The sequence below is a fragment of the Chionomys nivalis genome, chromosome 7, assembly GCF_950005125.1.
Source record: "Chionomys nivalis chromosome 7, mChiNiv1.1, whole genome shotgun sequence".
Lineage (NCBI taxonomy): Eukaryota > Metazoa > Chordata > Mammalia > Rodentia > Cricetidae > Chionomys > Chionomys nivalis.
Window position 1 is genome coordinate 43040132 of NC_080092.1, and position 27460 is coordinate 43067591.

The 27460-nt window shown below is 46.5% G+C and overlaps 1 protein-coding gene across 3 annotated transcripts; it reads right to left on the reverse strand.

Moving 5' to 3' along the window:
- Aldh3a2 (aldehyde dehydrogenase 3 family member A2) lies at positions 1 to 26240 on the reverse strand. Of its 3 annotated transcripts, none has more exons than XR_009057395.1 (11): positions 25847 to 26240; positions 24065 to 24296; positions 23269 to 23354; positions 21126 to 21334; positions 19003 to 19120; positions 17815 to 17956; positions 16853 to 17019; positions 14713 to 14812; positions 13217 to 13452; positions 530 to 726; positions 1 to 54 (listed from the first exon to the last, which is right to left on the reverse strand). XR_009057395.1 is itself a non-coding variant. In XM_057774371.1 (11 exons), exons 1-10 carry the CDS (start codon positions 25997 to 25999, stop codon positions 12280 to 12282), a joined length of 1527 nt encoding a protein of 508 aa, XP_057630354.1. In that variant the 5' UTR covers positions 26000 to 26240; the 3' UTR covers positions 8519 to 10054; positions 12251 to 12279. The 3 variants fall into 3 exon arrangements, 2 of the variants coding, with proteins under 2 accessions (XP_057630354.1, XP_057630355.1); XM_057774371.1 differs by lacking the exons at positions 1 to 54; positions 530 to 726 and adding exons at positions 8519 to 10054; positions 12251 to 12363; XM_057774372.1 differs by lacking the exons at positions 1 to 54; positions 530 to 726 and adding an exon at positions 8519 to 10054 and having other exon boundaries at positions 25847 to 26239.
- Between the last annotated feature and the right edge of the window lie 1220 nt (positions 26241 to 27460).

A 27460-nucleotide genomic window follows, 5' to 3' on the forward strand; every position in this document is an offset into this window, starting at 1 on the left:
AGGCTATTCATTGTCATTGCCGTTGGTTTCCCTCCAGAACTTCATGGTAAGAGCCTGTTGTTGAAAACACCACATGCTTGAGTCACAGAACGTGGAGAAACTGAGCTGGTACTGACCTGGGGCTTCATGCCTATCGCTAGCTTTCATAGTGTGGGAAAGCAAGACAACCACTATGTGAGAAAAGCGATCGTCAGTCCTGCCCAGCCCTGCACTCTGCAAGCTGCAGTGACAACCAGCCTGGCTAGACATGCCCACTGGCGCAATAGCGGCGTAGATGTCATCAGAGCAAAATCCTCTATTTTAAGGACACCCATTAGACTAGGTTAAGGCCACCCATATGGCCTCTTTTTGATGGCTGTTGTTTGTTTTTTGAGAGAGTTTCTCTGTTATATCCCTGGCTGTTCTGGAACTTGCTCCATGTACCAAACTGGCCTTGAACGCATAGAGATATGCCTGCCTCTGCCTCCTGAGTGCTGAGATTAAGGCATGTGCCACCGCCACCACCTGGGATCATATGACCTCATTTTACCTTACTAGTTTCAGAAGATTCCAAGACCAGGAACATTCTGATTTGCTGGCAGTTAAAGACTTCATTACTTTTTGGTGGACAGACAGGCCATTCACTCCATGCCAGTCAGAGTGAGCTCTGACGATGATGTTTCGGAGTCCTCTCCCCTGAGGACTAGTTAGCTTTCATAAGGAAATGTGTCAGGTTACATCAGGTGGCTGTAAGAGATGAAATTTCTTGTCATCTTTGTACACTCTCAGCAGATGGCTTTCTGCCATATGCAGTATGGGCATGAAGCCATCTCTCCATGAAGAAATAGAGGGAGGCTGGGCAAGAAATGTCACTTGTCACTGTGTCAGCTACAGGGCTTCTGCCTCTTGTTGGATCCTCAGCCCTGTACATGACCAGCTATTAACAGAGGTGGAAACACATGGCCGAGAAAAGGAGGTGTGGGGACCCCAGAGGTGTCACCCATGTGTTCTGGAGGTGTGGGGACCCCAGAGGCGTCACCCATGTGTTCTGGCAGTGTGGGGACCCCAGAGGCGTCACCCATGTGTTCTGGAGGTATGGGACCCCAGAGGCGTCACACGTGTATTCTGAAGGGATGCATGAGAGCAAACAGGTGGCGATCATAGTTGCCTTCTCTTCTCTTTTTCCTATTATTTTACGGCTATTATTTTAATAAAATTTAAAAAAGTTTAGCATACAAAATGTTTCACTATGGCAACTCCATACTTACATTTTGTTAATATGCATCTCTATCCCTCTTCCTGTGTCCCTCCCACTCACTGGGTGCCTTCCTCCCTTGGGCTTTCATTTGAGAAAACAGGATGTATAGTAGCCTAGGTTCCACATAGGAGAGAAAACTTGCTGTGTTTGTCTTCCCCCGCCATTGCTCGCCCTCCTTTAGACCTGTTCCTCCACATGCAGAGTCTCTGCCTGCTCTCTTTCACTATATATATATATATATATATATATATATATATATATATATATATATATATATATTTAACCTAGCTTCTTGGGCTAGCGAGACGTTCAACTCAGCGGGTAAAGGCACATGCCTCAGAAGTCAACGACCTGATTTCCATCTCCAGATCCCGCGTGATGGAAGAAGAAAGCTGACCTCTGCAAGATGCCCTCTGACCTGCATTTATGCACTCACGCACGTGTACTTAGTTAAGCATGCATGTGTACACCCTAGTCTCATTAAATCTACAATTAAGGCAATTAAAATGAATCTAGATTTTGCATATGAGAGTCTGCCCTCTTTCTCTCAACATGGTGATCTCCAGTTTATCTGTTTTCCTGCAAATGGCATAAATTCTTTTCTTCTTCATGGTTGAATAGAATTCCACTGTGTATATGTAAACCCATTAATGTGTTGACGGGCAGCTAGGCTGGTTCCTTATCTTGGCTATTATGCTATATATGCTGGGTCTCTGTGACATGCTATATATTCTGGTATCTCTGTGACATGTTATATTTGCTAACGCCTCTGTGAGATGCTGACCTAGATTTCTTTTGTGACATGCCCAGAAGTTTAAGAAATTTTGTAATGTAATTTGTTTTGTTATAAAGCCCCAAAGCTGACCAGGTCTTGAGTAAAAGTATTTTTAGAGTATATCTAAATGCAAACCAACTGAAGAACACAACACACACACACCCCAGTCTAGGTCCAGCATCTTAATTCAATCTAGTTTTTCCATTACATGGGTTAGGTACTAATCTAAAAACAGTTACACAATCATGAGTCAATGTTTCCAACTATTGTCTTATCCAGCACATTAACAGCCAAAGCTCATGCGTTACCAGGGAGCACAAGCTACATCCCTGGGCTCTCCAAAGTGGTCCACCATGACACACGCAAGCCCTTGGCCGGGAGCCACAGTCTTAGCACATCTCCCTCAGCCCATTGGTGTCTGGACACTCAGATTACATTTCTTCTAGTTTGTTTTGTCTTTGTAATTGTGTGTAGAAGGCACAGCTCACAGATGTATTAGAAAACCCAGAACTGTTAAATACACAGGCTTTTTTTTCCTTCAAGAGAAGGGAATGAACGATGCTTATTCACCCAGAAGGCTGGAGTGGATGTTGCCTAAGACTGGTGATCTTGCTATCTATAGAGCCAGCCTTCAGCTGGATCCCCCCAAATCCTGAGCATTGTTCAGGCCTTAATCCTGGACTTTGTCTCTGTGAATAGAACCCATTCCTATGAAAGAGGTTCCAGGTGCTTTGCATTCTCGATGAACAGAAACTATCCTTATGCTTATTATAAATCCCCCCTCCTTAGGTCCTCGCCCTGAACACTGTCTCTCTGTGAATAAGAACACATTCACGTACACAGGTGCTTCTCTAGAGACCTGTGCTTGCGAGGGAGTCTCCACGTAGCCACGCCCAACGCTTTGTTGTGCTCATTGTCACATGGGAAGCTTTCCTAACGTTTTACTGTATTTAAATGTGTAAGGAAAGTAAACTGCTTGGTCAGACTCTAGGAGTTTGGGGCCCAGCACTAGGTACTGTTGTGCTGACTCAAGTTTCATTTTTAACCTCATGTAGATCACTTCCCTGCTGGCTGTGATGACCCCACACTCGGGGGTCACTCCCAAGTTACTGTCTGTGCTGTACAGCTTGGCTCGTGTCAGCTTCTGTCTTTGTCTCATTTGCTGTCTTATTACAGGACAGAAAGGAAGAGTTCATTCCCTGTTTGCTTGCTCACTCGTATTTATTGGGTGGAATGTCCCAGGTGCCAGAGATCATGGTGGAAGAAGCTGGTCTGTGCTTTTAAGGGAGTCACGGTGTATGTGTTCTGAAGAGACTAATTTTTGCTACCAAAGAAAGCTTACCCCAAAATCCTGGTGGTTAAGTTGGCAGGGGTGGGGTGAGGAGGTGGGGAAGTGGGAGCTCCACTTTCACCCCAGCAGAGGGAGGAGGAAGCAGGGAAATGCCCCTAGACCAGCCTCACTCACGCTCAACCGGCCAGAGCCAGGATTCCTGGAACGGACATGATGCTGGAAGCATGGGGAAGCAACAGTTATTGGTGAGCAACAAGGGTGTCTACCATACGGACAGAGAAGGACAAGCACAAATTACAGGGAAGAAAACCCAAGACAGCAGGTCTGTGAAGAGAATGAAATGCACAGCATCCGGGAAAACAGACGTGTAAAAAGAAACGATTGGGGAGCTCAGCTCAATTGGCAGAGCATTTGCTTAGCATGAAACCCTGAGTTCCATCCCCAGCACCGTGTAAAACCCTCACGATGGTGCACACCAATAATCCTAGCGCTAGAGAGATGGAGGCAGGAAGATGGGATGTTCAGGATCATCCGCAGCCACAGGGAGAGTTAAAGCCAACCTGGGCTAGAAACCCTGTCTCACGAATAAGACAGGGAAGATGAGCTAGCTTTCCCTAGGTGTGACTGGGTGTGTCTTCTCTTCGAAGATCTAATCGGAGAGGTGGCAGGGAAGGTTTGGAGGCAGAACTGTTTGTTCTGGAACTGTATCAGCCAGGACAGCACCTGAAGTAAACCCATCTGAATTTTCAGCTGGTGGGGCAAGCCCTTGCACAGGCTTCTGGGAGGAGTCCTGGGGAGGCATCACAGGAACTGTGGTACTCAAGAGCTCGCTGCCCTGGTCTCATCCAGAGGATCAGACCACGGTCTGGGGAATTGGAGCAGTTGCCTTTGACTCCTAACAAAGAGGAGGCAGGTTTACTGGCTCACCTCCATTCCCTATCAATCAAAGTCGCCAGGTTTCGCATGACTCTAAAGAGCAGACCTTAATCCTTACATAAAGCACTGGCTCCAAGGGAGAAGGGGAATGTTAGCATTTCTGGCCAATGATGCTGCGAAAGCTATAAGCAGAAGTGAGAACAGCTGTGTGTGTGTGGGGGGCTGTTTGGGCCATGTTCAGCACTGGGGGAGCAGGGAATGTTGCTCAACTCTGTCTTCCACAACTGCTTACAGTGCTCATGCCTGCCTCCTAGTGCTGCCCCGTGGATCAGATGAGCTCATTGTTGATTCCTGCCTCAGCAAGGGGCATTTGTTAGCAATTACTTTAGATATGCCTGAAGCTTCTCTTGTTCTGGAATGGGATCCAAGGTCGCTCAGTTGGTAGAAAGCTTGCAGAAGACTTAGAAAGAATGGCCCTGAGAGGGTAGCTCAGTGGCAGGCTGGGGACAGCTTGAGACACCCCCTCCCCAGCATGTCTGCTTGCAATACCTGGACAGGCTGCTGTCCTGTGCCAAGGGAGCCATCCAGCAAGAGTGTTACATAAGCTGCATCTTCCCCTTTGTTTACGGGAAGTTCTGAAAACATCAACTGGGCTTGGCCTAAGCTGCTTAAATTCTCAAGGCAGCAGTATTGTCTGGGCAAGCCAAGCAGCCACAAGCAAAACATCTGCCCAGGCCCGTAGCCAGGCCGGCAGGATGGATGGTTCTGACAGTCTCTCACTCGGCCACTTTCTCTCCAAGACCCATGCTCTGGCGTGGCTGAGCTGTGTAGAGCATGGGCAGCATCCAGGCATACCCACTGTAGGCGTGGGGTTGCTACTTCTGTTCTCCTAGAAGAATAAGAGTAGAGGCACCTGGAGCTGAGAGAGGATGGGGTGGGCGGGGAGGTGGCTGCCTCTACTCTGACTTGAGCTTCTAAGTAGAGGAGGAGAAGAAGGAGGAGGAGGAGGGGGAGGACACTTGCAGCTTCTTTGTCCCTCACATTGACATGGCTGGATTGAGCATCAAAATTCCCCAGAGTCAGTGCTCTTGTCCTGGGAATGTTGTCAGGTCCCATCCCAGTCACTATCAGCACAGAGTGCTGTTCTGGGAGCAGGTGCCAGATGTGATCTAACACGTCCTCATGCTACCTTCTAGGAAGTGAATGTCGGTGCTGGTAACTGTTTGGCTTGAGAAACACGGCTCTGCTTCCAAAGGCTCATGTGCCTGCTGGAGACTTAACTGACTGGAAACTGGGAGACATTCCAGTCACCTATCATGGGAAGGCCAAGGGTGTATACCAGGGAAGTTCTGGCCTCAGCTAGCAGTTTCGGCAGAAGAGTTGGCCTTATAGTGTCTTGACACTGAGTTCTTTTTCAGGCCAACAGCTTCTAGGAAGGCAGAACAAACATTTTCTTTTTTGCTCCTAACTAAGCTCTCTAAGGCAGGTAGAGCATCCCCTACATAGCACACACCCCCGTACTCCATACCCCACTTTCATAGCAGGCATCCCTAGTTGCTCTCCATATACTTTTCTGCTGAGTTGTCTGAGGTCTATGTAAGGCTATATTGTATCACCGACCACTGTGGCCAACTAGATAGAGCTGGCTGGGCTGGAGAAACCCCATCTACCGTCTGACTGGCTAGGGCGCTGTGGAAACTTAACTGCAGTCAGCAGTGCAAAGAGGAGGATTTTATAGGGCAATTAGGTCGTGAGAACTCTTCTAATGAATGGACTGGTGTGACCTTCAGGGCTCTGGGCTTGTTACCACAGAAGTGGGCTCCTTAGGAAAGGGGAACTTGCCCCGCCCCTTTCACTCTCTTCCTCTCCCCCTCTGACTATCCATCATGGTGTGACAAGCCAGAGGACCCCCAACTTTCCTAACTGTGAGAAGACCAATTTTTCATTACATCTAACCTAATCTCTACAGAGATTTCTCTCCTTCCTGTCCCCTCTTTCTCCTAAAGGCAACTGGCCTAAGGCCAATGCTGCAGAATTAGCCTGAGAGGACCACTCTGGGCTTCTAGGCCCTAGAACATTCCAAGGCTTGGGTCTGGCCTCTAGGACCCCTACAGGTACAGGGCCTCCTGTGGCCCCTAAGTAAATAAAATCTTCCTGCCACCCACAAGCCCCCTGCTGGTTGGTTCTTGAATCCTCCTGGTTGGTTGGTCTGGGAGGTATTTCCTCGCCATCTTCTGTGGCTTCCCCACAGACTTGCTGGTCCCTGTGACTCTGAATCTGACTCAGCAAGGGCAGAAGGATGACTGTCCTGACCCCACAATGAGTAAGGTTGCCTCAGCTTACCCACTGAACCTGCTGGGCCTGGCATTGTCCCAACACTGTCCTTCGTGGTTGTGCACACAACCTGGGAAGTAAGCCCCACCCCAATTCCTTAGAGTACTATTGGGATAGAATTCATACACGGCAATTACCTTTTCCAGGCATACAGTGAATGGCTTTTAGTGTAGTCATAGATTCATGGTGGTTAATACTGACTGGCATTGGATAGGAGCCAGAGCCACCTATGAGACAAGCTTATGCACACACTTTCAGAAATCATCAACCTAGGTTAGCCTCTGGTCATGCCTGTGAGGGACTTTCTTGATTAGGTTCATTGAATTGGGAGGGTCTACCCTAAATGTGGGTCTTACTTTCCAGAGGTGCCCTGGACATAAGGAAGCTCAAGAGGGAAGCTTTTTCGTCTACGTGCCTTCACCCCTGCTGGTGAGCGCATCCATCCTGATGCCGCCATCATTCTTGGGCATCAGAACCCATCTTCTTCCGCCTTCTAAATATCTCAAAGACCAATGGTTTTCTAGCAATCTTCTAGGTCTTCTGCACCAGATGTCAAGGCATCCAGTCTCTGGAATCCAGCAATTCCTGCATTCTCAGCCTCCCAATTATAAAGATGGCCACTGTTGGACTACACAGACTGTATTGTGTAAGTCAGTCTGTTTTTAATACACATCCATTATCCATTCTGTTCCTGTAGAGAACCTGACAAATACACAACACAGTGCATGGAGAACAACTTTACTCAGAAAGGAACCCTAGCTCCTTGGCTGTCACCCTCACAGCTGCCACTGCAGCCCCCGGGAATCACTCATATCCTTCTGTGTCTAGGGCCTTGCCTAGACTGGATATCTTTTATGTGTGGGGTCATGGGGGATATAACCTTTTGTGTCTTTTCTTTGCGGGATGTTTTACAGATTCTTCTATGCTATAGAAGGCATCAGCAGCTGATTGAGCAGAGCTGTCATTGTGAAGAGGCAACACTTTGTTTATTCTTTCATGAATTGATGGACATTTGGGTCATCTCCACTTCTGGTGTTTTAAAGTAAGCTTGTTGTACTCTTGAGCCAAAGAGACATGTGCAGGAGGAACAAATGGGGTTTTTCTTAGTGTCTTAGTTAGGGTTTCCATCGCTGTGAAGAGACACCATGACCATGGCAACTCTTAAAAGGAAAACATTTAATTGGGGTGCCTTAGGGGTAGCATCAGCCCACAGGGTGAGTGACTGTCAACAGAGTCCTCTAGACACTACAGGAGCTGGGAAACAAAGCAAGCAGCCGTCCATCCCCAACAGACACCTGCGTTCCACTCACATGAGCTAAAGCGCAGGTGGACCCTGGATACTTTATGTGGCATCTGCTAGTGACGCTTTCAGAGATCTCAACTGCATAGAGTGACAATTACACTGTGGTCAAACTGGCTTTTCCTTCTCTGACTCAGACTGCGCTTTGGAACATTAGCCTATCAGAAGAGTGAGAATCCAGGAATGGCTAGTCTTCCTCAAGAGTAGAAAAGATGTTAAGTAAAATAGAATTTCAAAAGCACTGGTAACATTCGTGTTTTTCTGGGCACACCGTGACAGTCTTCGTGGAGCTGTGAGAAGGGCCAGCAAGCCCTAGCTAGGTGGCACTGGGGACCCTGGTAGCCACAGGCCCTTCTTCCCCCCTCATCTCACTGGGCTCAGACTGAGAAGATTTGCTCTGCCTTTCAGCAGTGAAATGGTGTGCACCAGAGTGGCAAAGCCCAGCTTGTCCGGTCACACACACCGCCACGGATGGCACTTGGTTGCTGTGGGCCTGTGATTGGTGAGCAGCTCCAGGCGCAATGGTGAGACATGGCACGGCGGCCTTCATCCGCACTCAGAGAACAGATTGCGGAGTCTGAGAAGCATGATGCCCAGAGTTAGCACTACCATCTGTGGGGGCTACAGTGAAAAATGGATTGATAGGGAAACTTTGTAACCAAGGAATTTTATCTCCATAGCTGAGGTTGAAAATAACACTCACAATAATTTATGAAAAACATTTATTTTGAAGATTAGTATAGTATGTAAGTATTCTAGTCTAACTAGAAGTTATGATTTATAATTTAACATAATAGTAAGAGCAAATTCTACATTGGAATTTTGTGCAAAATATTTTCTGATTAGTTTATGACAATTGCCACATAAGTAACTACTTGCTAAATAGGACAATGGTTTGTTTTTGTTTTGATGCCTCATACTTTTGTAGAGACAACACCCTTCAGACAGCTTCAGTGATGGAACAGGTATTTCAGCAAAGATGGCTGTACAGTCAGTAAAGCAAGCTACATTCTCATCGAGTGGGATCAAGTCTTAATCTGGATCCCAGGAAGGCAGCGGGAGCCCTGCAGCTTGGGGTTGGGGCGCAGCCAGGCCCTGGCAGCAGAGAGCTGAGCTCCACACTGATCTCTCTTGCCACTTCCCTGCTTGGCCACATCGGGATCTGAATGAGAACAACGCCCCACGTGCCCGGGAGCTCTTCCTATTGCCCCACCCCTTCAGTGTGTCCCACCAGCTCACGGCATTCTCCAACAGTCTGTCCCGCGCCTTCTGAAGCCTCAGATCCTAACATCCCCTTTTCAGGACAGGAGCTGGACCATACTTTAAGATCCGTAGGCTAAATTTATTCAGAAAGGGATCCCTCTAAAATTTAAAAAGTGAAGTTTCCTTCATTGTGCTATGAAAACAAGAAAAGATTTATCCTTGAAGATCTATGTGACATTCAACTTTAGGATCTCGAAGGGTCTTTATGGAGAATGGGGTGGGGAGGTCCTCACTATGTAGCCTAGGCTGGTCCCAAACTTCTGGGCTCAGGGATCTTCTAACCTTGGCCTCTGGAACAGCTGTGACTACAAGATGTTCTCACTGGCATTCACAAAGAAAGCACTGCTTCCTGACAAGAGGCTCGGTGTAGCTGATGTCATCATAAAGGCACTGTGGACAGTCACGACAGACTGTCACAAACACACACACTTCAGGTGATGTGCAACGAACAAGAAAGGACGTTTAAATGGAGAGCCAGTTCCTGAAGGTCAGAGTCTTGGCACAGTGGATGAGGTGGACATACCCACTTCCTCAGTTTAGGATCTCCACCCCTAACATGAGCTGGGAAGACCTAACCTCGCCTCTCCAGACAGCTGGCAAGCCTGGGCTGAGGTGACCTGGAGAGCTTTGCTGACGCCTGAGAGCAGAAGACACAGGAGTGGGAAGTGCTATGAACTGGAGCAAAGAAGTGACGGGACAGCTACCATTCTCCCTGACACCGCCCACGGAGCTGGGACTTCACGTGGCACGTTCTTGCCCAGGCACAGTCTATGTCCTCCCGGTACCTTCACTGCTGACAAATGCTGGAATTTGGCTCAAACAGTGAGTTTCGTTAGCAGTAAGTGGCAACGGCTTAGGTTTGATTGCAGTACATCTGTAATTTCCTGGTTTGGGCACAATTTTAAAGGTATCGGTTTGTCAAGCATTTAGTAGAGGAGCGATTCAGTAGTGGTTACGAGGAAGTCATTACAGATATTCCTGGAGAGAGGAGAAAGGGGTTCATATTATTCTGCTATGAGAAAAGCCTTAGAACATAAGTTTGGGGGGACTGAGACTCTCACAAACACTTTCTTTCTTAAGAGACTCCAAATTCAAAATAGAAAAGAAAGCTACGTGTCCCTAAGAAGCCACAGTGCGGTTTCAACTGAAAATACAGGATCATGCCTTTCCTCATTAATAACAATAAGGCGAGGGAGCAGACTGTATACTGTCCAAAACCAAGAGCTAAAAGCCGAGCCACGTACCCAAAGCCATGTACCAGGAGACCCAAGGGTTGGCATGAAATCTAGAGACTGCGAGCTTATTCCTAAAGTCCAAGAGCAGTGATCCAGCTGATCCAGCCTAAGCTGAGGAGAGCCGCAGCAACCTCCAGAAGACAGCACATTGACCTTTGATTTTAACGGACTTGATATTTCTCCACCTTCTAAAACTCTGACCAGGGGACAGAGATGGTTAAGAGCACTGGCTGCTCTTACTAAAGACTAGGGTTCAGTTCCCAGCACCCACAATGACATTTAACTCCAGTTCCAGGGGATCTGACACCCTCTTTTGGTCTCTGTGGGTACCAGGAACACATGCAGGAAAGCACTCATACATATACAACAAAAATACAGAAATCTAAAAGACCCAGGCCAGACTAACACTTCCTGTAGCCTACAGGTTTAGACGGAACTTTGCTTTGTGGACTTTATTCTAAATTCACTCTAACTCCAATAAATTAGCAAAACAACATGAAAACATCTGACAATGTAAGTAAACCACGAAGTGCAAAAAACGCCACTTAATGCAAAGGTCTGTAGTTATAGCAGACTCCTCAAGTGTTCAGGAGGACAAAGGTCTGTAGTTATAACAGACTCCTCAAGTGTTCAGGAGGACAAAGGTCTGTAGTTATAGCAGACTCCTCAAGTGTTCAGGAGGACAAAGGTCTGTAGTTATAACAGACTCCTCGATGTACAGGTGGAGACAAGCAACGGTCTGTCTCTAAAGACCGGACACATAAGTACTGAGAAAGCATGGGACATGCGCCATTGACCCCAGCCTGCCCATCACGTGGCATGGCACAATCACTACGTGTCTTTCAAAAGAAGCTCATTTTGCTTGGTGGTACAGTTCAGGTGTCGCACTTACTGAGCATGTACAAAAATGTCCTTAAAAGAAAACAGCCTTCAAAAATGTTTTCAGAGACTCAAATGAGCAACACAATCTACATTCTGAATCACTGTTTGAATTAAAATGAGATTTGATACAAAGAGGACAAAAGGTCAGGGAAGAGCACAAGGAGGCAGCAAGGAGCCAAAGCCAGATCTTTGCCTGAGCCTATACTGGCTAAAGAAGCCATGAACGTACTGCCAATAGCAATGAGACGGGAGAAGTTGAAAACGGCCTGGGAAATCGCCAACTCCTTGCACTCTGCAGAGGAGATTCAAGTAAAAGCTCAAGGAGTGGCTTTGCCAAAATCTCAAGTCAATAACCAAGTCGAGGATCAAGCCCACGTGCTCTCGTTCCCACCAAAGACCTGGCTAAGGAAGACCTCTCTGCCAAATCCTTGTGTGGTGAGTGTGGTGCCGTAGGTGCGCCTTCTTGGGGACAAGGCAAGCCCGGTCCTCATGTCACCCAGAGGTTGAGAAAGTCTACCCCAACCAAAAATATGCACACTAGGCTAAGGGACCAATGTCAAATGAAAAACACTATTGACCAGAGACCCAAGCCTACTTCCAACCAAATCTTCAGTCTCGGAAAGATGTAGAAGAGGAAAAAACCCTGAATTGCCACTGTAAATTCCTGAACTGTAGAGTTTTATTTTTAATTAAAATGAAACAATTCTGAGACTTTTAAAAAATATTCTCAAATTATGAAATAAAAAGTTAACTGTCTAAATGGTGACTTGGACTGGAATTGCTGCCATGCCCTCCTGAACCGACAGAGGAACAGCGTAGCTTAACATGCGGCTACTCACTTTTAGAAAGGCCACAGATTTCACCAGGCCCAGCCCAGAGATCTGCTCCTCTGCCAGTACCCCTCCCCATCCCTTTAAAATGATTCCTAAATTGAATTTAAGTAAAACATCCTTTGTCAGTAAGTCTAAATTAAACCTTCAGCTGTAGAAACAACTAAATCCAAACAGAACCCAACCTGGCCCACCTCACACAGAGAAAGAAAACAGGAAGCTCCTACCTCACTCTCAACAGACAGCTGAGATCTGATCATGAGTGTTTACTGGGCCAGCACAGTCTGTGAACTGCCAGAGAAGCCAACAGGGCATTCCCCCTCGACAGAGCTTGGTATTTCTGAGAAAACCCAAATGATTTCAAATGCAGCTGTTATCATCAGTCCACCAGTGCGGTGCTAGTGAGATGAACGACTTTTCACATTTAACCAAGATACACGATAGATAAACATGGCATTTTCACTAGATGCTTCCTGTCTCTCATCCACATCCATTCTTCATAGACATTGTCACACTTCTTGGTCAGCTGTCTGAGGAAACCCTTCCCCATCCCATCTTGACACTCATCCCATGAAGGATGATTCCCTCCTCCATACCAGATATGCGCACGCCACCCAGAGGAGGCTATCTCAAGCGCCTTTTTGCAATCCTACCTCTATGATGACCTGTGGCCCAAGACAAACTTTCTCTGGCAATTCACTTTGGAGGAAAAATACGCCTAATAAAAATGATGCCCCTTGTCTATTTCCTTCCACTATTGTCATTTTTAATGCCAGGAAGACTTCATGCATATTCAAGAACGAACTGAAGCAGATAGTGAGGACCAATATCCAAGGGAGCAGAGGGCTGAGCAGCTCTGGAGCCTTCTAGCAAGCTCTTTGGTAGTTTAGATTCTTAAAAACGTCAGTAAACTCCTACAATAATCTCGGTAAACTCCTACAATAATTTCAGTAAACTCCTACAATAATTTTGACTTTGCAGTCCATTCAGACTTGGTCAGAACTATTGAACTTTGACTCAGCAGCAAAAAAACAGCTAAGACAGGAAGTAAATAACTGTGTTTACAAAAACAAGTAGCTAGCCAGCAGGCAGGAACTTTAGAAGCTGATGGAGTGTCTCAACAGATAGATTCACATAGCTACAAGCAGCCCACAGACAGGAAGAAGGGACAGGAAGGAGGGACAGGGACTCACCTTGATGAACACGGCTGCAACCACAGCCAAGCACGCGACCAGCAGCATCAGCAGCCCTGCTCTGTTGAACTTTTTCAGCAGCAAGAACTTGGCCCAGCCGAGCTTGGACTGGCTGTTGGGAGGGTACCTGAGCTTATTGGCACTCTCTCCCTTTAATCCTTTTAATAAGCAGGGGCGCTGATGAGAAAAGGTGTCAAAACTATATTTCCCATGATAAGCCCCCATTCCACTGGCACCTGAAACAAATGGAACAGATGAAACAATTTCAGTGTAGCTGCTTCCCATTTCCACACTGACGGAGAAAGCCTGAGCGTGCTGCTTGAGGTGTAGAAACCCAACATATTTGTTTGTTTTTTTTTTTTTTTTCCTCAAAAATCTCTTCCCAACTTGGTCCCCTAGCACAGTCATCCGCCCTCTCAGCCTGGATGCTTCCCATGAGCAGGGACAGGATCTGCAGCCTTCTAGGGTTGTGCTGTCCTTTATGTCAGAAATGTGCTAAGATGTTTCGGTGAGCTCTGTGGGGGACACCCACCCCAGCCCTGCAGTGGTCTGTACCTCCAACCCAGTTTTCAGACGGGAAAAAAGTGTTTACGGAACTAGCTGATCTGCCTGAAGTCACATGTCTGTTAAAGGAGGAAACTAAAATATGAACCCAGATTAGCATGATGCTAAACGCTATGTGTATGCTTTTTCTATCAGTCCACATGGCCTTATTTATCCATGGCTTCTCTCACTTGCTTCCTCTAAGTCCTTGAAGAGCAACCAAGAACAGGGTAACAAGGCTGCACAGACAGATAAGAATAGCAAGTAAACCAAGAACAGGGTAACAGGGCTGCACAGACAGGTAAGAATAGCAAGTAAACCAAGAACAGGGTAACAGGGCTGCACAGACAGGTAAGAATAGCAAGTAAACCAAGAACAGGGTAACAGGGCTGCACAGACAGGTAAGAATAGCAAGTAAACCAAGAACAGGGTAACAGGGCTGCACAGACAGGTAAGAATAGCAGGTAAACCAAGAACAGGGTAACAGGGCTGCACAGACAGGTAAGAATAGCAAGTAAAACCCTGCCTTCCTGGAAGTCACACCTGCGTAATTCACAATGCGTACAACAGACTGGCGAAATGTCCTGTGAGTGGCAACGACATGCACAATGCAATGACAGAAGGCAGAATGACTGGAAGCCAGGGGACAGCTGGAGGAGGTCAGGCCACAGCTGACTTAACGGTTTTGATGGACGGGGTCACTTCAGAAGGCAAGACTGATTCATTGGGAAGACAATGAAGCAGAGAGAAAACACCAGGACAGTGAGGGAGGAGAGAAGAGGGCCAGCTGTAGCCACAACCATGGTAGGAAGGACCCAGCAGAAAGGGGCAGATCGTGTCCACAATGCTTCCCCAAGAACAAAATGCCTTTGCCCCAACCTCTGGAGAACAGGGGACCCAGCCTGACTGCAGAGGTCACAGCAATAGACTAGCCACTGGACGGTCGTACTTACCCACACCTCCAAAGGGCAAAGAATTGACAGTGAAGTGCATGATGACATCATTGCCTGTGACCCCACCGCTGGAGGTTTCCTCGATCACCCGTTTGATGAGCTGAGGAACAGACCAAAGGCACCCAGGTCAGAGCTAATGTCCTGTCACCCCCGTGTCCTTGACTGTACTCCCTGTGGGCTCTAAGGACATGTATCCTGGCTTTGTGTGCTGGTGCAAGTATTTAAGTTTGTAGAGACATAAAATTCATGCCAAAAATTACTAAAAATATTGTATAAAATTACCTTCAGACTTTGTGTATATTGCCTCGTGAAACACAGAAAATGCTTAAACTTGGGTCCCAACTCCAAGGCAGCTCATTTACAGGCAAATATTCTAAAATCTAAAAACTATCTGCAGTCAAGCTGGGTGGAAGATAGCACATACTCAAATCTCTGCATTTGAGAAACTGGAGCAGGCAGAGTACGAGTTTAAGGTCGGCCTGGGATACACAGTGATATTGCCTTTAAAAAATCTGAAATATTAAACACTTTTGGTCCCCAATGTATCAGTGTGTAGATCAAGAGGGGTGGCCCCGAACCTTTGGGTCTGTTTCCAAGATCTATACTCCAAAGCAGTACCAACAGAGACAGTTTAGAAATTACTACTTCTCTCAAGGTGCCATGCTCCTGGACTCGAGCCAGCTATGGGCGACCACAGATGGCAAACCAGTCACTACTCCGGCCTGGACAGGAGAGGGACTCCTGAGCCCTACACCGATGAAGAAACACTGGCAGTTTGACAGCTCCTGGGAGAGGGAATCAGTTTCCTTACAGGCATGCCCCTCATATCTCAACCATGCTCTAGCGGATGACCCCACACCCTTGAATAAGCAGGAAATTAGAATTAGGGCAAGACTGGGGAATGACCATGATCAAAATACATTGTACACATACATCAAAGTCTTGCGGTAAATAAAAATAGTACATTAAAATTATTATTTCTCAGCTGGGTGGTGATGGTGCATGCCTCTAATGCCAGCACTTGGGAGGCAGAGGCAGGAAGATCTCCGAGTTTAAGGCCAGCCTGGTCTACAGAGTTCTAGAATAGCCAGGGCTATACAGAGAAACCCTGTCTTAAAAAACAAAACAACAAAAAAGTTACTTCTCAATCCCTGATCTAAATTATAACATATGATTAATAGGTATGAAATGCAAAACAATAAAGATGTTAGAATGATCCTATTTTCTGAGGAAATAAATAGCTAGTTGACCTAAGATTAGAAAAGCCTCAATGACACTCTGAGCTAATAAACATCACTTCACTTAGATTAGAAAAGCCTCAATGACACTGAGCCAATAAACATCATTTCACTTAGGTACTAAGAAGCCTTGGTAACTCAGGGTGGATGTCGAATGGGCCTGCAGTGACCACAGGGAAAGAGCTGCCCACCCAGTTGCACGCAGCTAGTGGGCCTTACTGAACCATGCATGCTCCTCTCATTTGAGTGCCTGGAGCTATGTCAACTCCACGGTGCTGCCAGCTCCTGAAGCCACCACGTGACTACAGCACCTCACCATCAGGAACTGCACATGGCACTGGGCCAATGACCTCCGCACGCCAACCGGTCCCTTCTTCCTCTTTCTCATTTTCATCTTTCCAGATGGACCCTTAACCTATTTGTCCACGTGGAGCCATCATCTGCTAAGAGCTGCAAGTCACCCAGCGACACAAAGGACAAAAGGACAGGCACACAGGAAGAGGCTGCAGAGCTGCTCCCTCTGGGAGCCTGAAGTCCAAGTTCTCACGACCATCTTTACGATGTGCCAGAGGTCTCTGACTTCCCCAGCCCCACCTGAGTGGCTATGACGGCCACCTGAATCACAGGGGCAGGCTCTATGGATTCATGCCACAAAAAGCACTACATGCTAGTACATGGAAGAGTTCTCATTAATCAGGAGGTGTTTGTTATTCAAAAGCCTGTGACATTCGTCCCTGTGAACTCAGCTCTAACTCCAGGGAGGAAGGGAAGGGGTACAGTGATAACCAAGGCTCCATTACCCAAGAAAGCAAGCTATGAATGCAGCTGGTCAACTTCGGTACATAAATGAGCCATCTACGCTTTCTGGCTCCTGAGAATGAACTCTTCTCTACAAAGCTTACCTTGTTGTTATGAGAAAACACGTAGAGCGCCAGGGGTTTTTCACGATCATTTATGAAACTAATGGCTTCATCTACATTTTTCACAGACACTATTGGGAGAATTGGCCCAAAAATTTCTTCCTGCATCACCTTGGAATTAGGATCAACATCAGTAAGTATGGTTGGGGCTAAAAAATAAAATTAAATAAAATAACATGAATGGTCAAGTTGAAGACAGAAAAAAAAGCAACAGTCTCATCTTCTCTTCATTTCCTGGGACAGCCCGCCACGAGGCACTCCTACTAGTCAGTCCTCTCTCAGTGCACCAGACTTAGCTTTGGTTCACGGCAACCTTTCCTCCCCACAAAATATGCTTCCAAATCCACTGTCAAACTCAGGGAGAAGTTCTACCTAAACCAAGCTGATCTCGACAGTTCTTCCTTCGTTTTGTCTTTGACTGGCCTAGATATGGGTCAAGCTCCCACCTAGGAGAAGGGAAGAGCAGCAAGACAGAAGAACTGGGATTTTTGTTTTGTTTTGTTGAACAATTATTAAAACATCCAACCAAGGAGAATTTCTATGAGTTCTTAATTATTTTCATTCTTTTACGTTTTTTTAAACAACTGATGAAAAAAGAAAAGTAAATTAATTTGGGAGCAGTTTCTTTTTTTTAAAGATTTATTTATTTATTATGTAGTGTTCTGTCTGCATGTCTGCCTATCTGCCAGAAGAGGGCGCCAGATCTCACTACAGATGGCTCATGCTTTATCACAGCAACAGAAATTAAGATACCTTGGTGTATACACACACACACACACACACACACACGCACACACAATAATAAATAGAATAAGTATTAAAGGTGCGTGCGTATATACACTAAAAAACAGTACATGGAAAAGCAATATTTAGTTTATGTAAGATCAGTAAATGTTAGTAAAAATGTCGAACTATCTTCCCACGGGAAGGGCGAATCTCCTTACCTATGTAGCGTGTGACCTCATCAGTCTCCCCGCCAAAAGCTATTTTCTGTCCTTCAAGCAAACCTTGCAACCTCTTAAAGTGATGAAGATTGATGATCCTTTCATAATCGGGAGACTCTTTTATATTTTCCCCATAAAAGTCCTATTGAAAGCAACAGGAAGTCACTTAAATATCACAAAACCCACACTTCAATTCCTTTCTGGTGCTCAATTAACAGAAAATGATCTCAGCAAGGTGGCTTACTAGTCTCCGTACCACTGAACTCAGCACCCCTGGTGAAACACGCTCTGACAATGAAAATCCCACATCTCTTCAAGCCTTAGCTTATTACCAGACACGGTCTTCCTTAGTTCCTTTATGTACCCTAAATGATGGAGAACCTGCTCCAGCAACAATTCTCAACCTGTGGGCCATAACCCCTTCACAAGGGTCGAATATCAGATGGTCTGCATATCAGAGATTTACATTATGATTCATAGCAGTAGCAAAATCACAGTTATGAAGTAGTAATGAAAATAATTTTATGGTTGGCGGTTACCACAACCCATGGAACTGTATTAGGGTTGCGGCGTTAGGAAGGCTGAGGACCGCTGCTCTACAGGGTGCACTTTAAGTAGGTATTTACTTCACACCTTCAAACTATTGGTCATCTGGCCTCTATACACACGACAACTGATAACCTTCTCCAGCGAGAACCAGTGTGCCACAATATGCCAAGGGCTCTCTTCAAGTAATTTGGAAATATTCCCTCAAAACCACAGAAAACATTTTGACTTTTAAGTATATGCCTCAACTAATCAACAAATCAACTACACCATTTAAGTGAACTTAACATCAACTTGGCCTTGTTCCCACAGATGCAGGGTGTGTGGGTTTTTTGTTTTGTTATTTTTTTGAGACAGGGTTTCTCTGTAGCTTTGGAGCCTGTCCTGGAACTAGCTCTTGTAGACCAGGCTGGTCTTGAACTCACAGAGATCCACCTGCCTCTGCCTCTGCCTCCCGAGTGCTGGGATTAAAGGTGTGAAGGCATGTGCCACCACTGCCTGGCTGCGCGGTGTTTTAATTAGCCAGTTGGTTCAGTCACATATGTTTCTGGGATTGTCTGGGTTGGGGGTAAAAGTGAACAGAGATGCTGTCTGAAAGCACTCTGACTTTCATCAGTGGGACCAGAACTGCAGAAAACAGACCTTCACCGTCTCCTTAATCTTCTGTACGATCTGATCCTGGAGCGAGGCTTCGCAGAGGACGTAGTCTGGAGCTATGCAGGTTTGACCACAGTTCATGTACTTTCCCCAGGTTATGCGTCTGGGGAGAAAAAACCCAAACCAGAATACCTACGCAATTCAGTCATCTTTTCACTGTCACTTTGCTTCCCAATGTATTAGGCACTGTGCATACTGCTATGATGAAACATCTGGCAACAGCAACTGAAGAAAGGAAGAGGTGATTTTGGCTCACAGTTGAAGGATGCTACATCGCGGAGGAAGGAGGTCATGGCAGCAGGACCACGGCACTGCGGTCACATGGCACCACAGCCAGGGAGGAGAGAGCAACCGATACTTATGCTCAGTTCACCTTTTTTTTCCACCCAGAACTCAGGTTTAGGTTGGGTCTTCCCACCTCACTTAACCTAATCTAGACAAATCCCTCACAGACAAGTCTACAGAGTTGTTTTCATAGTGCTTCTAAACGCCATCAAGCTGGTGACAAAGATTAACTATCATGCTAAACATATGGTTTTGTATATTTAGTTAGTAATTGTCAAAAACAAAAGAAATGAAAACTCTGAACTGTAGATCATCTAGTTAGAACTAGTTAGTTGTAGATCATCAACTTAGAATGCATTTCCAGATTTCTTTTTGATTTGGGGTGTGTGAGTGTGCACATATAAGCATGCATGCCACAGTGTGTGTAGGGGGAGGCAGAAGACCACATCTGGGGATTTGGGGAGCTGGTCCTTTCTGCCTTGCTCAGGTGGGGCCTCTCTTCTGTGTGCTCGCTGCATACTCAAGCCCTCCATCTCATCTACTCAAACTCTGGCTGTTTTGTTTTGTTTTTTTTTTTTTTTTTTGGTTTTGGTTTTTCAAAACAGGGTTTCACTATGTAACCTTGGCTTTCCTAGAACTCACTATGTAGCCCAGGAAACTCACAGAGATCCGCCTGCCTCTATCTCCCAAGTGCTAGGATTAAAGGCGTGTGCCACCACCTCCCAGCTAGAATCTGACTTTTTAAAAACACAGGTTCCAAGCATCAAACTCAGACTGCCAGATTTGTGCATCGAGTACTTTTACCACTGAACCATGCCACCAGCCTTTAGCACACATTTTCAACCGAGGTAAAATATTCTAAATAGCAAGAAAATTCTCAGAGCCGGCCTGGTAAACAGTACAAGCTATGAAGACACAGCCTGCAGAGAATGGGCACAGCCTCCCAACATTCCTTCCTATCTGAGCCAGCCAAAGGTCACTCGATGCCGAGCATACAATTCAGACTCCGGCTCTCCCAGGCTGTAGTTCTGTTGACAGGCCGTGCGGGTATAAAGAGGGCACAACCAACATCCTCTACCATGCTCCTCTGTGTGGACCCTTCCCCTTCCTACATACAGACAAAGCTCACAACCTCAGCGTTCACTGCTGGTCTCTTTTTCTGGAAGTCACGCTCTATTTAAAGAGGCCAAGCAGCAAGGCTGACCCACCTCCCCAGTACCACAGCTCTGAAACCACGTTACCCGGAGCACACTTGTTTCCTAGTCATCAAACCTATCTTAGTATAGAGAAAAACTCTTATTTTCTGTTTCCCAGCTGCAAAATGCTATTAAAATATCTCTCATACTGTCTTGTGAACAAAGGATCTCAGCTACGAAGTGAACACGACACCCTTTCAAATGAGCATTTTTATTCATACGCACAACCCTTTGGATTATCATTCTTCAACTGGCAAGAGATTAAAATTTCTTGCCACAGGCTCAGGGCATAGCTTAATGTGGATCACAGGCTTACCATAATTTGATCCCAACACTGCAAAAGAAAAAAGAGCAACCCTGGGAAAATTTCTCTCCAGGTTTATCCATAAGAATATTTCCACACTTCCGAGGAAGACTACATGCTGGCAGGACCTATGTGTGGCTCCTTATTCCAGCAGTGACATCAGAAGACAATTGAGAAGCTCTGGCTACTCTTGGGCACACCAGCCACTAAAGTTGACAAACCTTGAAGCCGTAAGTCATGAGGTTCACGTGTAAAGAAAAACAGCCATTAGAAAAAACTTCCATCTGCTGGAGGAAACCTCAGGAAAGCAAGGCCAGCCTCACCTGCAAGCGACATCCAGATCACAGTCTCTGTCAATGTAGCATGGGCTTTTCCCCCCGAGTTCCAGGGTCACAGGGGTCAGATGCTTGGCAGCAGCTTCCATGACAATCTTTCCCACCGCGGTGTTGCCTGTGTAGAGAATGTGATCGAACCGCTGCTTCAGGAGCTCTGTGGTCTCCGCAACACCACCATTAACAACCGCATACAGGTCCTCAAAGAAAGAGAAACAGATTCTTGCACTGTCGAGTTAATCTTAAGGCCTCATGTCAGCAATTCTTCAACACTGATAAGGTGCAGTCAGGAAAACCAAAAGATCAAGATCATCTCCTGTGAGGGACAGATCAGGAGGTGGCCCAAGACAGAGGGAGGATGATGGATCTGCTGGTGATCAGGAACCATCAACCTACATAAGCCTCAGAGTCCAATATTTCCTCCATGAGCTTGGCAACGAGAGCACAAAGGAGAGCAAACAGTTGGATTCCACGGGGAAATGTGCAAGATGTGGGGAGGGGATGGTGAGGTTCTTTTGCTGCTGTTCCGTTGTGTTTTGCACAGAGCTGGGGATCCAGCCCAGAGCCTTGTACATATTAGGCCCCCACTCTGCCTCCTGAGCTGCATCTCCAGCCCTGCAGTTCATGTCTGAATCCCAATGTTCTCTCTCTGCCCAGTACAAAGTACAGCAGGGTTAAGCCCAAGGTACCTAAGTCCATATCTGCCCAATGAACAGGACCCAGAGCATCACTGCTGAGGGCACTTGCTTTTGAAGTAGATCTGGACTGAATCGAGGCTCTCCACTCGCTATCATCTGTGACTTTAGGCAAGCTGCCAAACCTTAGGCAATCTCTGAACTTGTTACCGGGAAAAGTCTCATAACATCTGTACAACACCCATCATAGGTGCTGTGCTGCCTTTAGGTAGCTACTTAGAAAATACTTTTAATAATAACAGCAAGGGCAGAAAGTAGTGGCCGAGAAGAACTGGCAAGAACTGGGTTCCACATGCAGTTTTACAGGGGAGATTATTTGTAGTGTCTCCGTGAACTGGCAAGGAAACCGTGAGGGGCGTGCGAGCGGCTAACCTGTACCATGGATAAGCGGGCGTGTTAACCTCTGGCCAGCATTTGATCTCTTGCTCCTTAGAAGGCTAATTAGTTCCTGGTCACTTTACAGCTCAACTGACTCACATACTTTAAATTTTAATTTTTCTGTGCTTTAATCCACAGGTAAATTAATCCACCAGACAACTGAAGCGGGTACATTATCATCCTCCCCATTTGGACCATCAACTATTAAGGAATTTACACCTGGGAGGGACAAATCGAGACCTTAATCCTCTACCTTCTGGTTCCAAGTCCTACTGAATCCATGACACTCACTCTCTTCCGTTTAGACTGGACAACCAAGCTATCAGAACCAATTGTTCTGAGAGCTACGACGACAGTGGTAAGACAATAAAGAACAAAATTACTCCAAGAGCTAGAGCTGGTCACGGGGACACCGCAAATCAAGAAACAATACAAATCGGGTGCTTTAAAGCTGCCTTTTAATGAAAGTTAAATGAATAATCTCCCCTGCAAAACTCCATGTGGAACCCAGCAGCCACAAAGCAATCAACTTCCTCTCTAGAGGTCACGGGAACTTCTGGATCTGATCCCCTACTGAAAAGCTGGGGTCTCACGCTCCCTAGTCAGCCTTCGACGCTCTTCAGGGCCTACACACTAGTTAACTCAGAGTGCTGGTTCGGGAAGGCACTTTCTTCCAGCCGCAAGCATGCTTTTAAAAAGCAAGAGTACTCATGTAATAGCACACATGATGTTCTGTTAGGAAAATGGACAGTGACAGAAACATGCTAGCCTCTCATCAACAAGTTCACTGCATGAGTGATATCTAAAATTGTATCCTCGGAAGTGCCAGATGGTAGAAAAGAAACACGTATGAAGGCACGGCCTCAATACTTTGTGCAATCATAGTTGCTGGGCCATTCTACAGTGAATTTTGCAACCTGGCTTCCTTTATTAAACCAACTGTTGGAGACTTAAGGAAGCCCCACTGATCTGCAGCCAGCAATGACATCACTGGCAGAAGAGTCAAATCTGTGTTTTCCACCATAAACAGATGGGTTGAAGATGGACCAAGATATTCTTACCTGGTCTAAATACTGAGGGAGGAGTTTAGCCAAGAGTTTAGCCATGTTTTCACTTAGTTCTGAAGGCTTAACAATCGCAGCATTTCCTGAATAAAGTGGAGAGCAAAACATCATCATCCAATATTAGGGTAACTTTAACGGCTACCAAAGCAACACTCATACAGAGCACAGGCTGGTTCATGTATTTCTGCAGCGCTTACGTCTGTCCTGCCTCACATCGCGTGTCCTCTTTCTTTCGTGTCTTCCTTCCCAAGTGCTAACCCATTGACTCTCACATCCCCAGGCCACTGACAACAGGCTCTCTAGCTTCCCACACTCCCCAGATTTCTATCTCTTTCTCTGCACTTCTACTATGGTTCTCTCTCTGCCCTAGAATCACTGAGCAAACAGGTTATATCAACCAGAGCTTTCAAAGTAAGAAATCAATCTGCTGAGATTTGCTGTACATGTGAGCTAACATTACACCATTATTTGAATAAAGAAACTGGCCAAATGAAACTAAATGCTTTTTTTCCCTAAAGGCAAAGCCATCAACAAGAATCACATTAGAATATGGACGCCTGACTCTGAGATCTTGGGACTACTAACTCAAATATCTTTGACTCTTAGATTCACCCCCTAGGTACTTCAGCATTCGTAAGTACAAGATACATATGAATGCTTAGTAAGTTGCTGGTGTCAGCCAAGGCAAACCACTAAAGCAAATGTATTTAACTAGACACCATCCTTAACTTAAAACCAACATGACACAGTTAGACCCTCAAGAGAGGAATAAAGCCATCAGCGGGCACCAGACCTGCAGCGATGGCTCCCACCAGAGGCTGCATGATAAGAACAAAAGGGTAGTTCCAAGCTCCGATAATCAATACGACTCCCAGAGGCTCTGGCTGAACATAGGCCTCATCCAACATGGTAAGCAGATTCTTCTTAGCTGGTTTAGCAGAAGCCAATTCAGGAAGATTTGCGAGCATAAAATCAATTTCCCCAAGGATGGTAATGACTTCATGACTGTAGGCATTGAGTTTGCTCTGGAAAAGAAAACCAGTCACTCTTACACAAAGAGTACAGTATAGTTGGCCAAGGACAAGGGTCCTCGACCTGTGGTCACAACCCACACAGGTGCCACACATCAGCTAACCTGCATATCAGATATTTACATTATGATTTGTAACAGTAGCAAAATTCCTTTTATGAAGTAACAGTGAAAACAATTTTATGGTTGGGTCACCACAACATGAGGAACTGTACTGAAAGGTCGCAGCATGAGGAGGGTGGAGAACCACTGGCTTAGGGTGTCCCATGGCTCAGACCCAGTGTATCTGCAGTGACAACCTGTGTTACTAGACACCCCCTCCCCAGTTTGCTATCAGATTTTTTTCTAGCCCTCCAAGTTCTCAATAAGACACACCCTGGATACTCTTCCTGGCTCTTCCTCTCTAAGATAGCCAATGCCTCTGGGAAAAAAAAAATGATCTCTTTCAGCAACGCCTCCCTGATTGATAGCAGGCTTCCTCAGTCACGATTTCAGTACCATGGCAAGTCTGCTTTTGAGCTGTATCTTAATACTTCATCCTTAGCACACTGGTTTGTAACCATGTTCCCACTCTATCTATATATGTTCTACTTCACAGCCTGGTTTAAAATTCTGGACTTACTGTATTTCTTCAGTAGCCCTATCTATGTATGTACAAACACACACAAAATAGCTGACGCTTGAAGAAGGGCTGACTCACGGGCTTTAATGTTCATTATCTTATCTTTGTTTACCACCACAGCCCCTCTTTACCAAAGTACTCTGAAGGAGGGCTTGTGCCTGCTACTCTCATAGCTACTACAGCAGTCACCACTTTTTGCAATGGTCTTTGGGGAACGGTGGATTATAAATCTAAAAATAAAGGTCATACTAGGCCTGGAATACAGAAAGTAAAAAGAAAAAAATATTACTAGAGAGTACAGGAGAATATAGTTATGCCTCCAACACTACTTAAAACCTCGGTATCCAAAGCTTGCTTCTAAAGAGGCCATGTGATATCGCCTGGGACCTCATTAGAAATCTCAGACACTGTCTCAGACGGACTGAATCAAGATTTGTATTTTAAAAGTCCCCGGAGTGATTGTCAGTGTACTAGCGTTTAAGCAACATATATCTAATGATACACAAAGTTATTAAGGAAAATATGAGTGTTGAAGATTACTTAAAAAACAATATTGTCTACAAGAAGAACCTATTAAAGAAAAAGTTAAGAAATAAGACAGCGAGTGAAATATCTGAACTTTACCAAGCGAACAAACTACTGACACTCAGAATACCCAGAGAGTTAAGAGCACATTGTAAGGAAAGAGCCTATAAATGCAGTAGAAACGGGCAAGCTTATAAAGAGCATTCGCAGTAGAGAAACTGCAAGCACCAGGTAAAGCAAACACTTCAACGTGTGCAAACACAACGTTCAGGGCTCTAAGCAGGGTTGGAGTCCGGAGTAACTCTGCTCCCTCTTCACTGCTGGATAAACAAAACAACCTGCTACAGCACGGGGAATAAGGGCTCGTGCCCGGTCCCTCCCACCCCGCGGACGCTCACCTTGCTCAGGTCCGCCGCGATGGCTGCCAAGATGTCCTCCTCGCGCTCCTGCACCATCCTCCGCAGGGCCTCGAGTTGCTGCTGTCGGAAGCGTAGCGGCCGCGATCGGCCGGACCTGAACGCCTGACGAAGCCGCTGGACCTGACGCTCCATGGCCGGGCTGCTGAGAACGCGGAGCGGGGTAGGTGTGGCCGCACAGTCCCGGCGACGCGCGGACTGCACCCGGGCTCACCCTGGCCACCCACCTACCTGCCCAGACCAGGCCTCCAGGTAAGCCAGCCCCACAGTTCCGCCGCTAACGACGCGATGCGCGCTCATTGGCCGGGCCGCCGCACGTGACTGCGAGGCCCCGCCCCCGACCACTATCAGAGCCGCTGGACCCTGTCCGCGGGCGCCCGGAGAGGGCGTGCGTCTTGTGACCGGCCGACGCGCGGAAGGAGGGCTCTGGCTTCAGAAAAGGGCGGAACGACCTCTCGGAGGAGGAACTGAGGCCCCGGGGGCGTGCTCGCCAGGCCGGTAGCGGACTCCTTTCGCCCCCACCCGCCCCCAGCGTCTCAGACTCAAAGGCAAAGTCTCGGGCCGGATGCGAAGGTGGAGCAAGCCAGGCGGCTGGCCCGGGTGACGCGACGCAGCGGAGATGGATCCAGTGTACACACGCCAGCTTTGTCATCGCTGGTTTTTAATTCTCCAGTGTTTCTGTTCCCCTGTCTGGCAGAACTGCTCCAGAAAGGGAACCCACACCCAGGTTTCCCCAAATTTCCTCTCCGGACTGATTAGTAATGGTGGACATCCGGACCCGTCTGGAGCTGCACAGCAGTGGTGGCCATTTAGGGTTGTCCTTCCCATCTAATAGAATGACTAAATGTTGTTCTCTGTTTAGACTTCGAATGGGCGCCTTCCTTACCGTTAAGTTCATTAGAACTTTTGATTTATTCTTCACCAAACATACATCCTTCAGTGTTCCCTATCTCTTTAACCTTAACTTCAGAATATATGTTGAATCCAATAATTAATGGTTCAAACCATAATATATATGTCAAGTTGGGAGCATAGGCCCCACCCCCTCGCATCTATCCCAGCCCCCAGGCCTGGTCTGGACTCCAAATCCCAGCAGGCCAGGTCCTGACCCCTCCCTAGGGATGGGGTCAGGACCACTCCCCAGGGTATTTAAGTGATCTCCCAAAAGAGGAACACAAGGTCTCCCTTTCTTCTTCCCCAGGGTCACATTTCCCCAGCTTTCCGGTTCCCCCTCGGGGCCACCCGAGAGTGCAGAACTCCCATTAAACCTGGATATTTCTTAATTCGGCTTGTTTTGATTTGGCTCGATTGGGAATTTTTGCGTTGGCAGGGAGCTCGTGTCAGGAAATATTCCTAACAATATCTACTATATCTATCTATCTCTATGTATCAATCTGTGTGTCTATGTATCTGTCTGTCTGTCTGTCTAGCAACAGCATCCTAATAGACTCCCTGCTTGATTGTTTGGATAATGTTACTTCTTAATCCTACACTACTCTGTAGTGTAGGGCCCATAAGAGGTTCTCCTCCCTTCTCAACCTCTCAGGAAGTCCTACCGGAAGGAAGGACCACCAGGAAAATCAAAATTTCTGTTTC

Coding starts and splice junctions, on each gene's coding strand:
- Aldh3a2 (XM_057774371.1), bottom strand. CDS start 25,999: ATGGAGCGTCAGGTCCAGCGGCTTCGTCAGGCGTTCAGGTCCGGCCGA. Junction 21,335..23,268: donor TCCCTCAGTATTTAGACCAG/GTAAGAATATCT, acceptor TCTTTCTTTGAG/GACCTGTATGCGGTTGTTAA. Junction 14,813..16,852: donor TGTTTTCTCATAACAACAAG/GTAAGCTTTGTA, acceptor TCTGTTCCTCAG/CTCATCAAACGGGTGATCGA.